This window comes from Apus apus, chromosome 16, assembly GCF_020740795.1.
Source record: "Apus apus isolate bApuApu2 chromosome 16, bApuApu2.pri.cur, whole genome shotgun sequence".
NCBI classification, from domain to species: domain Eukaryota; kingdom Metazoa; phylum Chordata; class Aves; order Apodiformes; family Apodidae; genus Apus; species Apus apus.
This window is the reverse complement of record NC_067297.1, coordinates 4,538,556-4,555,215: the sequence shown is the minus strand read 5'-3', so window position 1 is coordinate 4,555,215 and position 16,660 is coordinate 4,538,556. Positions and strand designations below refer to the sequence as shown.

General features: G+C 40.0%; 1 protein-coding gene across 2 annotated transcripts; it reads right to left on the bottom strand.

Moving 5' to 3' along the window:
* Positions 1-1,275: 1,275 nt before the first annotated feature.
* On the bottom strand, positions 1,276-15,241 carry LOC127391180 (melanotransferrin-like). 2 transcript variants are annotated; one of them, XR_007891010.1, is made up of 18 exons: positions 15,110-15,241; positions 12,476-12,639; positions 11,284-11,383; positions 10,103-10,279; positions 9,463-9,625; positions 9,292-9,356; positions 8,374-8,531; positions 7,566-7,752; positions 7,248-7,396; positions 6,934-7,024; positions 6,576-6,644; positions 6,109-6,291; positions 5,665-5,821; positions 4,850-4,932; positions 3,475-3,659; positions 2,898-3,084; positions 1,961-2,126; positions 1,276-1,853 (listed from the first exon to the last, which is right to left on the bottom strand). XR_007891010.1 is itself a non-coding variant. In XM_051633562.1 (17 exons), the coding sequence occupies exons 1-17, from the start codon at positions 15,159-15,161 to the stop codon at positions 2,077-2,079; spliced, it is 2,220 nt and encodes a 739-aa protein (XP_051489522.1). In that variant the 5' UTR covers positions 15,162-15,241; the 3' UTR covers positions 1,276-2,076. The 2 variants fall into 2 exon arrangements, 1 of the variants encoding a protein (XP_051489522.1); XM_051633562.1 differs by having other exon boundaries at positions 1,276-2,126.
* Positions 15,242-16,660: the final 1,419 nt, after the last annotated feature.

The window sequence follows — 16,660 nt, the reverse complement described above, 5'->3', positions numbered from 1 at the left end:
GGTAGGCTGTTAGTGTGGTAAGGAACAGCAATTCTAGTGTTCATTTATCCACAACTATAATTCAACAGGAACAGACCTAGGGGATTTTAAGCATGATCCTAGCTACTATTCACAGAGTTTGAGATAGCATTCATCTCCTAAGGTAGGAGTAGCAGAAGCCAGACAGCTTCTGCTGGGCTCAGAACTGAGACTCAAAGCTGAAGCAGGCCTGTGGTTCATGAAGCACAGTCTATGAAACTGAAGCTGAAGCACAGGAACATCGTAAAGGCCTAATCATCATCTGCAATGTCTATGGCAGAAAACAACTCCCCTGCCCCTCTAACCCATCAAATCTCGTGTAGAACTTGGATTTTCAATGTATTGCTATTCAGCTGCATGCTGCTCTTGGCAAAACTAAGCTGCAAGATGCATTTGTTAAGTCCTTTCTCTGATTGAAGTGTAGTGTTGGGTGAGTCCTGCAGATGGCATGGAAGCTCCAGTCAAGGGAAGGGAGCACCTCACAGACCTAGCCAAGCATCCTGCTGTTCCCCTGCTACTTCAGGGCTACAGCTTGCTGACTGCAACACAGTTTGAGGAATTTGTTCTGTTACCACACTGACACTTGCTTCATTTGCTGTTCAGCTCTTGACCTTTCTCTCTGAAAGGGCAGGCAAGTTTGGACTTGCATCCTCTCTCTTGTTTGATTAGTCATGTCAAACAATGGGACAAATAAGATAGAGAACCATCTCAACTACGATGCACTGAATCTAAACCCCTTGCTGCTGAGCAGAGGGTAAATTCTTTCTTTCTTGTGAAGTGAAAAGGAGGAGGAGAAGGGCAACTGTAAGTGAAAACAATAGGAAAGACAAGCTAAGCATGGAATGAACTGTTTAAAACCAGGTATTCCTGACAGTGTATGTTACAACTGAATACTGCTGCCTTGCAGAGGGGTTTTATGTATGTTTGTTCTTTTATATGGCAGATACATTGACTTTATTGCACCTGGCCTGTCTTCACTATTTGCATCTCATTTCTTGCTAGCTGAGGTTAATACAACTGCAATATACGTAGCAAGGACTGGGAAGTTTTGGGAGAAGGATTTTAAATTTTTTTTTAAATTAAAAATCTTAACCTTGCCTTCAGGGTGCACAGGAGCAAAAGGCGATGGATAAAACTTGCAAGCTGAAATGAGCCCTGCCCATGAAGAGCCACCCTCTAAATCTTTATCCACCAACAAAAGGCAAAACAAATACATGGTCCATTCTGTTCAAAAGGCTTCATATCATGTTCAGGCAGTTTGTGCTTGTAAAACAAATGATATTTAATTGATAAATCATATTTTGACACTTCATAGACTCATGGATTCAAAGTACTAAAAGCTAATGGTTGGAGTTTTTGACAAGGATGAATATCCATTGTTTTCTTTCACCTTAAGGCTGCAAGCATCCAGTTCTGGCCATGAGATGTTAATTTGTGAGAGAAAAATGTTTCAATTTACTAGTATAAATCCTAGGTTTAAAAAGCAAATACCAGTTAAAAAGCAGAAAAGACTCCTAATCGTGATAGCAATTACATATATTAACCTATAGCACATATGTGTATTCAGCAAGGACTTTAGGTGCAACCAAAATCATAGATACAGGAGGAAAAGGCTGCAACTACCAAAATGTCACTTGTTTGGGGGTTTTTCTTCTGCATGGAAACAGTTTACAAGACAAACAAGGCAAACAGCTACCAACTAACCTGTGCCACTCCTGACAGCCTGTGTTTAGTCCATGGTATTGGCCCTGCTCTTTCCTCAAAAATGCTGATTTCTCCATAGTAGTTGTACAGAATTGCTGATCTGTGCTGTGGGTTGTGCAGACTGGCCTGTGCTGTTCCACATGTTGCCACGGTCCAAACAAGAAAGGGGTGACATATGAGTAGTATTACATTATCATAAACATAAAATATGCTTTAAAAAAAAGAATATTCAGCATACATTTCTAGAGATAACTGTTTCCTTGCAGATTGATTTGGAGACATTGGACTTGCATGTTTCCTTGTTTTCCATATTGATGGTGATGCATGTGCCCTGCAAAGCCTCTGTATTAGCTGTCAGTTGGATGAGGATGTGCAGATGTCCTGTTTGCAAAAGTCCAAGATGCCTACAAACCAGTAAGAAAATACACACTTAAAGATGCTATCAGCTTTAAAAAGAACTAATTCTTCTGATACTATTTACTAAAACAGCAGAATAGAGGTGAATTTCCTCTTTTTGAATTTCAGTTCTTTAACAATTTAGACTCACAGAAGTCTAACTTCCTGTGTAATCTTCATTTACTTCAATACAGATTTTCACATTCCAAGAAAGCTTGACCCTGGCTCGTAGACAATCTCAGTTTTAGCAACAGCTAAATGCATAATTCATCCAGATTTCAGTGAAAATAATGAAAAAGCCATCCCTTAAGTTTATAAAGGTTTTGATCTTGAGTTATCTCATGGACTCTTTTTAAAAATTAAATTCTTTTACTTTTTTGAGGTTAATTCAAGAACTAAATATAGACTGTCTTATCTTCTTCCAAGTTTGGATATCCAAATGAATATTATATTCCCTTTTCACAGAATTGGTCTTTGAAATTGATGGGAAAAAATTCAGAGTGGGAGTAAACCAATCCTATTTCGAAAACCTCATGTTTGCTCCAAAACACATTGGTTATTCTCTTCCTGCAGAGCTCCTCAGTTTCAGTGCCTTTTGACAGGAGTAGTAAGAGGCTGTAAAGGAGCTCCAAACATAGTACTCCTTGGAAAACTGTTACTACTAGGATTGTTTAGAACATACTTCTCCATTCAGTCTAAACAAAAAGGCAATAGCTATGCATAGAAGGCTTCCTTCTTTGCATTTTTCTCTGGCTCAAAAATTAAGAACTTGACTTTACCTGCAGATGTACAGTTAAACACTGATTCTGCCAGTTGCAAGAAAGGTACTCCAAGAATTTCTTGATAGCTCATGTGACTTGCATGAACAAGGTATTGAGTACTGTCTTTGAAAAGCAGATCACTTTCACCATACTTCCACGACTGAAAGAGATGGAACTTGGAATCTCGTTTGCTTCCCAGAGAGGCCTAAACAGAAAAGAAATAAATTCCACAGTGTGGATCAGACATAGCAAGGGTAAGCTGGTGTTACAGCTAGTTTTACAGCAAGATCTAGCAAAAGAAAAGGTTCTACTTTTGCCTAGCACTGTCCTTACTCATATAAGAAGATGCAGTTTTGCAGTGACTTCTTTCTCAGCAAAAGTATGACCGTGGCAGAATGGCAACTGGTGCCAAAATGCCCCTTTAGAGAATCCAAATAACTTTCTCAGTCTCCTATGCAAATTATTAACTCTTTCACATTGGGCCTGAAGGCACTCTATCTATGTAGTATCTAAAGCTTTTGATCTTGACAGGGTTTTCAGCAGTTGTACATAACAAGTGCTAACATGCTAACATTCTCCCTCTTATCCATCTTACCTGGGATTTCATCAGAAAGTCATAGATTTTAGTGACAGTGACTGGTCGAGTTATGACTGTGCTGGGGGGAACGGGGCCAAGGTTACAGCCTGCCCATTCTGTGACTGCAGCACGTGTTCCGTCTGGACACAAGAGTTCAAAGTCAAGAGGGGTATAACCTTTTGCCCAGCCAGAGCTATCCAGACCTGAAAAGCAGATGAAGAAAAAGCAAATCCTTTTAAAAAATGAAAGCAGAAGACAGGATGAATCTCATGGAAAAATGTTAAAAATTTAGAAGAAGTTGTTTACTTAATGGGTTCAAAACAAATGCTGTATGCTGTGCTGTCCTTTATTAGGAACATATAAGGAGCAGTATAGTATTTTCACTGGGGAAATCAGTAAATTCAAGCTGCACCTATCAACTAAAAACTCCCTATCAAGGCATACACACAGCTTATCATGCCTCATCTGCATCTATAATCAGATCAGCTTTTAAAAACAAAGCATTTCAGCCTTCATGTCCTTTGCTTCCCCAAACAAACTGCTCCTTGCTGCAAGAATTTCTGTGGTCTTCCAGGCCCTTATACCTCCACTTGAATTTAGAGAGATTCCTCTCCCAGGTAAGTCTCTTCTGTTCCCCAAATTACCTAAATTACAATTCCAAGTGTGCTTCATCAGGTTGAACAAAATGGGGGCTTCCTTTTTCTCCATCTCTGTGAAAAGGCAGTATATTTTGGCTGCTAAAGTAGTAGGCATAATTTAAAAAATTGACTCCAATTGCTAGACTGCTGCAAAGATCAGTATTTTCCAGAATAATTTAAACATTTCACAGTGTTGTGACAATTTTGGTTGAGAAACTGTGAAAGGCAAAATAATTTGCAGTATTTTTACCCATGAAGCTGTTTGGACTGTTTATTCCACAAGTGACTGTGAAACAGCATGAAGAAGCTGATTTGTCACAATGAAGCCACAGAACACCTCCCAGCACAAACAGCCTATGGCCCTTATCTGCCATTTTCATTCTTGAAACTCTGATTAAAAACACTGTGGCTCCCTATGGGAGAAAATCTGGTGGGAGAAGTCTCTTGTTTTTTAAAGCTTTGAGCTCTCTCAAAAATAGTGCAGTTTCCAAGGATGATTACCCCCCAACACACACCTCGATCTTCACACTGAATGATTCTTCCTCTCTTCTCTCTAAAACTGAACAGAATCTATTTAAATTTTGAGCTTTACTGCAATGTTTACAAGCAGGAAGATTAACTTCTCAGCCACAAACACAAGTTCATCAACCTAGATTAAACCTGTAAAAGCTTGTCCTCGTAAGCGATGGTCACTGTGTGGAAATAACCAACACTAATGAATATTCTCAAAGGAAAAGGTAATATATGTATCTCACTCTTTATGTTCTGGAGTAGGTTAGTGTGTTCCAGGAAAGCAACATCTCCAAAGCTTCTTCCACTGGGATTGCCAACTAGACACCTAGTGCAGGAAAAAACCCAAGAAGTTACCAGAGACAGTGACTACACAATGACTAATGTTGGACAGTCACCCAAAGCTAAAACAGGAGTAGCTGGAAGTATCCCCCTGATCTGGAATTACAGGGTGGTTATATGGAGTATGTGAGTGATGCCAGTATAGACCTTGATGGACAGTGTTCATGTATTTGATAAAACAAGCCCTTCAATCCCTTAAAGCAGCTCCCAAGTCAAAGTTTTGGCTCAATGTCCACGCAGTCTCATCTGTGCCTAGCCAGGAAAGAGAATGTAATTCAACTAAATGCATTATATATAATCTATGAGTGCTTTCAACTGCAATACTCTGCCTCTGCTTCAGCTATGTTTTTTTTACTATCTCCAGACTATTTAATTATCTTCTGTACCCTACACTGCTTCTTCCTGCATCACCTCTGTTCTCTGACCTTGTAACTATCTTTCATCCCTTCTCTTTAATGAGTCAAAACCAATACTCTAAGCCTTACATATTTGGGAGCATTGTCTTGCTCTGGAAATAGTTTCATGACTGTTTTAAATCACCAGTCAGCTGAACACCCCATAGCAACAGCAACCAAAACAAAATACTTGCTCAGAAAAGTTTATACAGTCAGTTGCTTAACAAAAACTACAACACAAAAAACCCCAAACAACTCCAAAGAAAACCATCAGCAAAATAATAAGCCAACTCTGGCATTTCTGACTCTGACAAAAGGCTCACCTGAGTGCTCCCATATTGCCATAGTAACGTTCGTTGTGACTTGCAACACATCTGCTAGATACTCGAGCCCCTTCCACCTCACTGTCTCCAACGCACACCTTGCACAGGTTTCCCTCTGCTCCTGGCATGCAGCCTTTCCAAAAGTAATCCTGATAAACTGAGTAGAGAAAACTGAGGTGAGGTTAGAACAAGGTATTCCAAAGCCTCTTCACACATGAGAAGTTACAGGAATGGAATTCCATCCCAATAGCTAGCAAGAACAGCGCTAAACAGTGTGAAGAATCACATATAGTTAGATAGGAGGAAGAGGAGCTTCAACACTCTCTGAGACTGCAGTCATTCCTTGCTGGTCAAATCCTCATGGCCCCATTTCCATTTTACACCCAGGTTTGGGGCTTCAGATTTCCATGGTCTAGTCAACAGGTAATCCAGAGCAGCCCTTACCAGAGCCAATGTCACAATTCTCAGTAGCATTCTCCAGAGCTCCCACTGTGTATCTGGAAGGAAGTAACCATCCTCCTGGACTATACAGGTAATTGTGGCAGGATCGTCTTCCTCTAAGGTTATGGATGTTGATTTGTTTGGTGTTTTTCTTAGCTAGGGCAATAGCATAAACAGGTGGCAGTGCTGTAAAACAATGACAAGGACCAGTTATATCAAGGCAATTAAATATTACGGACAGGTACAGCCCCTCTCTTCCCTCCCTCATCCTGTCACGGTATCTCCAGTTACAGTCCAGGATCTGAATTTTCTGCTTAGCCACAAAGCTCCTGTTCTAAGTGCATTATCTGTAAAGCCCCTACTGAACACGGGCAGCAAATTCTTTCCCAAACCAACATGCAAATACATTCCTACACAAATCCTAGAAGCTGTCTTAGGAAAATCTAAACCTTTTGCTTTCTTAAAGTTACCTTTGTGCTTAAGATGAATTAGTTTCCCTGCTTCCTCCCTGCTCTCAGCAGCCGGGGCACAGTCTCCCCCTGGGGAGGAGAGACAACCATTAAGCACCTTGTGACTGGCATCATTCCCGTTTCATGGCAGCACCTCATCAAAATCCTTCTTGAGCCATGTCAGCACCTCTGTCCCTTTCACAGAAGAGATATAAAAAACAGCCAGAGCAAATGCTAGACCCAATTAGTGAAAAAGCTGGGAAGAGCTTGGACATATAATTGATTCCTGCTTCTATCACAAACTCTGGAAATTTAACTACATTTTTAACGGCTCCTTTTCAAATCCCCCCCTTCTTGCTAAGGTCACATGAGCACTTACCATAACATTCTGCAGCTACAGGCACCAATCCACACTTCCCTGCAATGTAGACATGTGTTGGGTCCAAGGTGACTGCATCAGCCTCACTACTCTGCCAACAAAGTTACAGAAAATAACAAAAACAGGATTTGCATGAATTGTGTAACCAAGCTGCTGCACTGCCCCACTGGCTGGAAATTCCCCTGCTTAAATTCCCTCTCATTCCCACTGTTTCCTCTACTGTACAAGCCATTTTTCCTCCTGTTCAGCTCAGACAAGGACATACGCACCCTGTGCAGTCTTATAATATACACTGGCCAGAGGGAGTCTCCTACCTTGATCATTTCAATGCATTTGGTCATGGAAGTTGCTTGGACACAGACTAATGGGTCGGATTTGATGCTCAGTGCCCACTCCTCACACTTGCGGAGCTCAGCATCGCTGATGCAGCACCAACGCACGACACTGTTGTCCAAGGAGCTCCCTGCATTGGAAGGGAGGACCACAGTGAGATTATGTCACCTGTGCACCAATCTGTCTGTATCTAAGGGGACATTTAGGTCTATGCACTTGTGCCTGACAGGGAGGAATAACATGAAAAGATAATTTATTCTTCCCTTTCCTTCACTACAGCCCTCTGGAAGGCTTCTCACCTTCATGGCCAAGTCCCTTAAGGAGAGCTACATAATCCAGACCAAGGACATAGGCAATCTCTAGTTGCTCCTCAAGAAGATGGAGGTGCTGAGTAGCATCCCGGAATAGCAGGTTCTTTCCCCCAAAGGGTGCTGAAGTGAAGAGTTCAAACCTGGCTCTTTCCCTTCCTTTTTGCCCAAAGAGGCGCTAGGACAAGAACAACACTTTTAAATGAAACAGATCTACTCATTCTTCCAGTAACAGGCAGCCCCATCCTCCCCTCTGTTAATATCAATGGTTTGTAACACAGCACTCAGGGCTCCATCACCCTGGGAAAAGCCCACAGATAGTGCAGTGAGTGGATGGTTCCAGTCCTAAAAACATTATATGATTCACTTTTTAAAATAATTGTTCCCATCTTAGCTATTCCAATTTAATGGGCTGTGCTCAGTGTGTCCTACCCTGGAAAGGTAACTGAGGTGAGGTGAACCCTGCCTGAACCTACGCATGTCCCTCAGATACAGAAGAATTCACCTAAGTTCCAGGGCAGGATGAACACCATTAGCCATTTTCCAGTTTGGGTGTTATGGCATCTTCCCTTTCTTTACTTGTTTACACTCAGCTTTCTACAGAAGAACACTTTAGAGAGAAAGAAAACTTTCTTCCAGATGCAAATGCAGGATCTTTCCCCAGAACAACTAATTTTGAGTCCTTTTTCACAAAAACTACATATTTCTCAAGAAAAAAGGCAAACTGGGTGTTAATCTCCACACAGAGATGGAAGAAAAGCTTGTGTCTGGAGGTGTACAGCTTATAATACCCACTCACTTGGATCATGGTAAGAAACTTGTTTGTGATCTTCTGGAAGTTGTGGCGGGTGATGATGGCACGGCCAGGCCCCTTGCCCAAGTTACAGGTGCTGTATTCAGCCAGATCAGCTGTAGTCCCATCAGGACATAGGAGTTCATATTCCTGTTGTTCTGACTCTGAAACAACGGGACACTGATGACTCTGTGAAGTGAGACATGACTTGGCAGAAGGCACAGAGATGGAAGGTAAGAAGTTTTTCAGAGGAGTTTGCTCATGCAAGCAACACAGAGGAAAGTTGTCTTTGATACGCTCTTAACAAAAAGGGGGCCTCAACCAGAGATACTCTTTAAGCTGTAAACATAGAATCATAGAGTCATAGAACCATTCAGGTTGGAAAAGACCCTTAGGAGTCCAACCATCATCCCTGCTCTACAAAGCTCTCCCCTAAACCATATCCACCAACACCACATCCAAACGACCCTTAAACATGTATGTTTAAAAATATTTACCTGCAAATACTAATGCTAACCACCTTAAAAACATCACCACAGAGCTCAACTGAGTTTAAAAACATAAACCAGGTATGCAGGAACTGCACACTCTAGCAGTTCAATACACTGAATTATGAAAGGAATCTTATAACTCAGGCAATGCAAACACTGACAGCTGCAGCAGAGACTTCAGGCTAAAGAAACACCTGTATAAAAACATCTGTCTGCTCCCATTCTGAGAATCTCCTGTGAGAAATTATTGCTCATTTCTTCTTTTCTCTTCTGTACCCTTCTGACTTCTGTGGAGAGCCAAGAAATACCACTGAGCTGCTTGCAGAGAGTGAATTTTCCCCAGAAATAACACAGATACAGGCATATCCCCCAAACACCCATGCAGAAAAGAGCACCATGAGAGGTTAAAAGGAATCTGAGCTTTTAGGATTACCTGTGGCACTCATAATTGTTAGATGATCTAAAAAGGCAACATCTGCCATTCCATTCTTCAAGCACCTGCAGAACGACAAATGACACCCTATTAAGATATTACCTGGCTTTTCCTCCCTCACAAGTTCTTTTTCTCCAAAGATAAATTCAGTGGCAGTGTCACAGAGCTCACCTGAAGGCTCCCTCAGAGTCATAGAAGGGCTCGTTACCACTTGTCTCACAGAAGTGGTTCTTGTCTCTGACATAGGATTTTTGTCCTTGGCAGAGAGCACACAGTCGAGGAGCAGCAACACCAATCCCAGGGATGCAACTTGCATTGAAATACTCACTAATTACTGCAGAAGTAGGGGGGAAAAAAGGAAAAAAAGAAAAAAAAAATAAAAACAATCAAATGGGAAAAAATAAAGAAGGAAAAGGGGCCAAACATATGGACATAAGCACTGCAAAAAAAAAAAAAAATCAGCAACTCAGGCTTCACTGACTGAACTTCAAATTTGAAACATTTATGGGAAACGGAGTGATCAAATTTTGCTTGTTTAAAACCATCTTTGCGCTGGCTAGATTTTGCAAAGATTTGTTCCCTGTTGCATATAGAACACAAAGATTTCCTGTTTTGGTAACAATTCTGCTGCCTTGAGATCACTAGAAAACTTCTGAAGAGAGCTAAGAGCCAGTATCAAAAACAATCCCAAGGGGATATTCATCCACAGAGCCTCTTAGTTTCTACATAGCTCAGTTCATTCTACATCTGCTTGCACTTCACTCACTTTTCCTGTGGGTAGAGACAAAGCCCTATGGCTCCTGCCACGCACCTTGGCTGAGAGGTTGTGCCTTGTCCCAGGAAAGCTCATTTCTTGCAAGGAGAAAGCCAAATGGAATATTCCAGCCTGAGGTCCATCTGGCTCCATTGTGGCAGCTGCGCACACCTCGTAGCCTCTGGATGTCCAGGGTTCCTCGTTTGGCAACGGCCACAGCAAACACACAATTCCCTGCAATAGGACAAAATATGTAACAGAAATTACTGAATCTCAATTCTGCAGCTCCCATCTGTGTACAGGAGTTCAACTACTTCCGTGAACATGGCTAAGGAAAAAAACTAGATCCTAGGCATATGAAACATAGATACTCATGCCAGGAACTTTACCTGGCTAAATGGCACCTTGTCAAACTGAGTCAAGCAAGTGATGTGCAAAGCAAGAACGTAAAAATTTGGTGGAAAAGGCTTACAAGATCATCCAGCTCCATCATCTGATGCAAATACAAAATTGCTTCTCAGGAATTTTGAAGATTTCTATCACACTGTTTAGGTATTGTAACGGAAAGAACTCCTATGTCTTACCCTCAGAATATACTTATGACCTGAAACATATCAATTCCACTATGATTTAATATTTCTTCAGCCAAAACAAAATTAACTTCTGTTCTCATACCATCCCCTTGTTAAGTCTCTTCCTACATCCATCTGTTAATTTGGCTTCCTTCTGAGATTCATGTCCCGCAAAGAATTTTCTACTGCTCATGACTGCCAGGAATGAAGATAAATCTTACCATAACAAGATTCTCCATCTTACATTATTTTGTATTAAGGATGGAGAGAATTAATTAATGAGAGAATTTAATCTCTTAAAGAGCCATTAGTAAATGTTCAGTTACACCAGTGAAAAGCATGGTGTAAGAACTGACACAGATGGAATAAAACCCTTATTATGCCCTACAAGATGCAGAACTCCAGTACACTAGTGCTGCAGGCAGGGGTAGATACAGTTTGTCATGGTGACAGTGCTACAGGCAGAAAGGCTACCAGATACAAAGCACCAGTGGTATTTGATTAATTGTCACTAAGTATTTTGGAAACAGTTGTTAGTCATCTCCATACTCCCTACAAAGTTAACAAAAATGTACAGATTTTTTTTTTCCAGAATTCTTGAGCTTTGCTTTTCACAACAATGTACCAGCCAGAAGTACAGCTTGTTCTTTTGCTTTATGAACCTACCTTCATCATAGATCTCCTTTGCCACCACTGTCAAACCATACAGCTTTACAGCAGAGTAAACATCTCCAGCATCCAAGGAGGCAGCATCTGCTTTATTCACCTTAAAAACAACAGCAAAACCCACAAATCGAGTGTATTTACAGGGAAACAAACAGAAGAGCTTCAAGAGCAGAGCCTCTGCCTGAGTGGCTTTTACAAAGATTTGCTTTGTTTTTAATTTAATCTCTGCTACCAAGCATGGTGAAATGTTAGCAATGAAAGCTGAGTTACCTTCAAAAATTACCTGTTCTTTTCCAGTAACAACCTTTCTCATCCTTTCTTTGGTCCTTCCATTCCAAAACCACAATTCCTTTGCCAACTGAAGAAAAAGGCAACCCCATTTCCTCCCACAACCTCCCCAAGATCCCAAATATTTCTGAGAGTTCTCTGGGCTCTAATTTTTACATAACCACACAGAAAAGGAAACTGAAGTCTATTAACAGAGGTTGTGGGACTGAATGAAAACATATAATAAATTATTTCCTGAGCCAACAGATTTTCTTTGTTTTGTTTTCCACATCAGATTTGGACTCCATTGAAGGCAACTGGGATTAAATGAAAATGAAAACTGAAATCCTCTATCCCAATCAAGTTTTTGGTATGTTAAGGCAGTTATTCTACAGCAAATGCTTATCTTCCTTTCTCATTAGTGATTTTTTTCAAAGCATATAGCATTATGAAAATGCAATTTCAGAACTGTTATAGAGCTTACACTTATAAATGGTCTAATGTCTAATTTTATTAAAATTAAAGATTTTTACATTAAAAAAAGGCTTTGCTCTTTACTTTAGAAGAGATTTGCCAGGGGCTAACAATTGTAGGGAAGAAAGGGAAGAGACTGTTCATTATAGTCAGAGTAGAACCAAAAGCCACAAGCAAAGGAAATAATCTGAGCAAGTTTTAATTTAGTTGTTTGGTTTGTCCATTTATTTCCAAATATCTTTTTCACTTACTGCTTTTTACTTACGGCAAGGACATTAGCTGGAATGAAACTGTAATGGTAAATAGTCTCTCAAGCTACCATGTACTTTTTCATACATGTAATACCATCATTTTGGTATCGTTTTACTCTCTCATTAATTCTGTTCACCAGTTACTTCTTCAAAAGTGAATTTGGACTCAAAATCAGATTTAAAAATCTCTGTGAACTCACCCTGATTTTATCAATGCAGTCATATGTGCTGTGAGCTCTGATGCAAGATATCCTAGCAAATGAATTGACAGTAGCAAGGGGCAGCACAGCTGTAAGTGCTTTGGACATCTCAGCACACTTCCTCTGTTCTAGGTCAGAGAGGGTGCACCATCGGAATTTCTTCCCTGTAGGATCAAAAGAGAAGTCAGTATTTGTAAAATGTAGTGAAAAAAACCCAAATCCTCAGTTTAAGATCTTATGGAAAAGGGATGTTATTTTAATTAACTTCACAAGCAAATTGATTCTGCTCACTGACAGTCACACATCCACATACTTTAAGGCACCCAAGCAATGTGCCCAAGCAGTCTGACCAAGATCACTTTTGTCCATGGTGGAGGACAATTAATATTTGCTACTGAGTCTTTACTATATCTCTTTGCTTCCTCTCGACTGGCAGTAACAAACTAGGTTTTAGGTAGATTTTTAAAGACTCAACAATTATTATGACATGATCTTTTGCCTCAGAATCTTCTTTGCTTCATCCGGCATGAATCTTAGGCAAAGTTGCCACCCAAAATGAGGAAACCAAGGCAAGAACATGGTCTGTTTTCCTGTTAGGAGAGCCAGAGGAGCAATGGCACTTACAATGTTAGGGTAACCTTGTGACCATCTTACTCTTATCAGACCACAGTTTTTCTCCAAGCAAGTCACTGTGATGTGACCTCATGAGAGCACAGACCTTTTACTCTTGATGCAAACAATGCATTCCCCAGGGTTTATCAGTTTTATTGCTGTCAGTTGTGCCCTTGGTTATCAATACAGAGCATTCTTTTAACCTTTGCTCTGCTGTTTCCTCTGCTGCTTTCACACACACACATATTCCCATACAGAATTTATCCATACCAATTTTAATATTCTTCTTACAAAGTTCTAGAGAGTCAGGAGTAAGCCTGCAAGAGAACAAGAAGTATGGAGGGAGGATGTTGGTTGGGAATCAAGTTGTTCTAGTTTGTTGAATTTAATCTTTAAAATGGGATTGCTGTTTTTTTAAACAGACAATAACTGGTGCTCCAAATCCCAGCTGTCTTATAGCTGTGAGCTACATGCTTTGTTAGAACAGAATTTCACACTGAGCACCATGATTTGTTAAAATAGTATTTCCTACCCACTTTTTTCACAGACAAGAACTACCAGATTTGAAATCATATGACCCATATCAGAGCTTCAGGGTCAGAAAACCTTAGATCACAGAAGTATGAAAATTTTAAGTTGGAACGAGTTCACAATTAAATGCTACTTTACAACAGAGTAAACCAAATCCCTCCATCCAGGAAGTGAGGATCTGGGAATATTTGAAATAACAATGGCAATTCTGTAACTTGGACCTTCTTCTGTTTTTAAACAATGTGCTATCTAAGTGTTTCCTCAGCACTGACAAGTAATTTGCTGGATTTCCCCTAAGCCAGAGAGGTTTATCTTCCATGACAACACTCACTAAGAACAGAAACTAGGGACAATTTGGTTACCAACAATGAAGAATCATGTACTATGTTGAACAGAGTATTGAACAAACATTAACAACAAACCCTAAAAACCTTACCTCTTCCAAGAAGGAAGTTAGTAAGAATTATCTTCATTTCTGGATGCCAAACAAAAAGATTAAACAACACTGGAACACTGCACAGAACTCCAGCAGAACTGAGCTATTAATTTGTCAGATCTTTTTCCAATGTAACTATTTAAAAAAAACACCACCAGCAGCAGAAAGAAGGGGTTAGGAAGATGTAATTAAAAATGGAGGAGACAGTGAAACCTCCTTTTCCAGAAGGACTTGGGAGTTTGGTTGGTTTAAACTGATTACAAAGGTACATCCTAAGGGAGTCAAGACATGTCAACAAAATTTCCTCTTTTGCCTTCGGCTCCAATTATTCAATCTTGGATGTATTATGACTTACTTTGTATTCTTCCTATTAAAAGCCTTCTACTCTGAAATACATAATCGTCTACATCTCAAGAAGATACTATACACTTAAGGAGGGAAAAAGTGATTATCATATATAAAAATTATATGTATTTGTGTAACTTGAGAGAATCTTGTACCACGTAATGAAAACCGGGACTGAACGCACAGAAAACACGACAACATCTCTAACATGGTTGTTCCCAGATGTTTAAGCACTTGGCTCTCTGGCAATCTATTCATATTTTAAAAAGACCAACACTGCCTGGAACAAAAGTTCACAATTAAAACGCTGACATTTTTATTTCTTTGAGCATAGCATCAGAGGTTTGTATGCCACTTGTTTTGACATTGATTCTGCACAATTCCAAAAAGAATCTGTAGTGGTTTTAGAGGGGAGAAGCTTGAAATACGCGGATTCATTTTGACAGCGTTAATGAGGATGCAGATCTCAGCTATTTAAAGGAATAAAAACCTTCACTGAATTACTAAGAAACTAGTGTACCAAGCTGCCTCAAAATTCACATCTGCCAATGATCAAACAGAAAAATGCAGGCAAATGGGAACTGGAAGCACAGTTATAGCTGCAACTTCCCTGCACAGAAGAAAACAAAACCAAAGCATGTATTAGAGCTTGTATCCTGGTGACCCATCCAGAGGCCACCTTTCTTTTTCCCTCTCCTCATCAGCCTTACCTGCAGACAGCAAAGTGAAGATGATTAGGACTATCAAAATCACTGTCTTCATGATCACAGCACTTCAGCAAGGATCCTCTCTACCCTGAAGCTCTGTGTCCTCATACCAGGAATTCCACAGTGATGACCAAAGCTTCTGGAAGATAACAAAGGGGTTTTAGGCATCAACAAGGATAAAGCATAATTTGAGAAAAAAACAACAAACTGTCAGAGGATAGTGTATGCTGGCATGCAGAGGCAGGGAAAGTGTACTCTTTCTATGTATAGATAGCAAATATCCCTGCATTTTCTGCTTTGTTATGAACAGACATAGGAAAAAATGTAAGCCTCTGCTTCTGAAATAAATGGTGCTTCTATTTCAAGTGGCACTAAAATGCCTCTGGGAGGTAGGTAAAACTTACATCTATCTCACAAAAAGATATCTAAAGCTGAGTGAATTGTCCCAACTGCTGAACATATCTCTCCACAGAATACTGCAGGCTCCTTCTTACTGTATTTTTTTCTTCTGATAACAATCTATCTACTGAGTTATTTTAAACAGAAAGCAATCCTACTCCTCCCTAAGAATTCAGAACAGAACTGTGACATTGTTGACTCTCTTGACTCTCTTCATTCCATTCTAGCACAGCAGTCTTACTCAAACTGGCTAATTTCCCTGTTTTCTAACACTTAGCCTGGAATATTACCTCTTATTTACTCTACAGTAGCCATGATTAACATAATTAATTATACTGCAAGGAAAAACCCCCAAACAAAACACATACATATATATAAACAGAAACGCACATACTGAACTGATCCGAAATGTTGCTAATATAGCATCATCTTTCCTGTTCAGGAAAGAACTGACTATTCCAAGTGTCCTGGAGAAAGAAAGTCTTTTTCTTAGTTATGTTTTCCTTCTTCATTTTATGGGTTTTCTTAGTACTTTCTCTGATTAATGTATTTTTGCCAATACTTTTCCCAGATTTCTTTTGTTGCCTTATGCACTCTCCCCTAGTGATTTACAGTCCTTATTCCCCACTTGCTTCTTTTGCATTCGTGTACACGGATTCCAACGCTCACCTCTGTGTTTCATCAGTTACCTCACTGGATCTGCAACATTTGCTGAGGTGTTGTGTCTCACACTAATCTGATTACAGATGGAGTTACATTCCTCACTACTCCCTGCACTCCCTCAACAAAAATTCTCAAGCCCTAAGATCTCTGTTCTCTCATCTGCTAAGAGAACAACTCTGGTATTAATCCACTCTCTGCCTTGGCTTACCTGCACAGGTCTAGCACAGCTCAGTACCCTTTGAGTAGTATGTTTTATTCCTCAGTGAGTGCAGTTTATATCATCTTTTGATACAATATATTATCAGACTTAAAAAAAACCAAAAACAACACAACAAAACACAACAAGAAGTAAGAAAAAAACATAATATAAAAGTATTTTTGTAACAAAGGTCCACACACTTATTTTTAATTTCAGGGAGAAAAATTAGATCAGGACAGATCATTAATCAGTTCAGTCAGTGTCAGTTAATACACACTACAGACAAGTGGTTT

What these genes read in the sequence shown, in the direction of transcription:
- LOC127391180 (XM_051633562.1), bottom strand. Translation starts at nt 15,161, where the DNA reads ATGAAGACAGTGATTTTGATAGTCCTAATCATCTTCACTTTGCTGTCT. An exon ending in ACTGCATTGATAAAATCAGG is followed by an intron (nt 11,384 to 12,475) that starts GTGAGTTCACAG and finishes GTTGTTTTTAAG; the next exon opens with GTGAATAAAGCAGATGCTGC. An exon ending in CCTACTCCAGAACATAAAGA is followed by an intron (nt 3,660 to 4,849) that starts GTGAGATACATA and finishes TCTGCTTTTCAG; the next exon opens with GTCTGGATAGCTCTGGCTGG.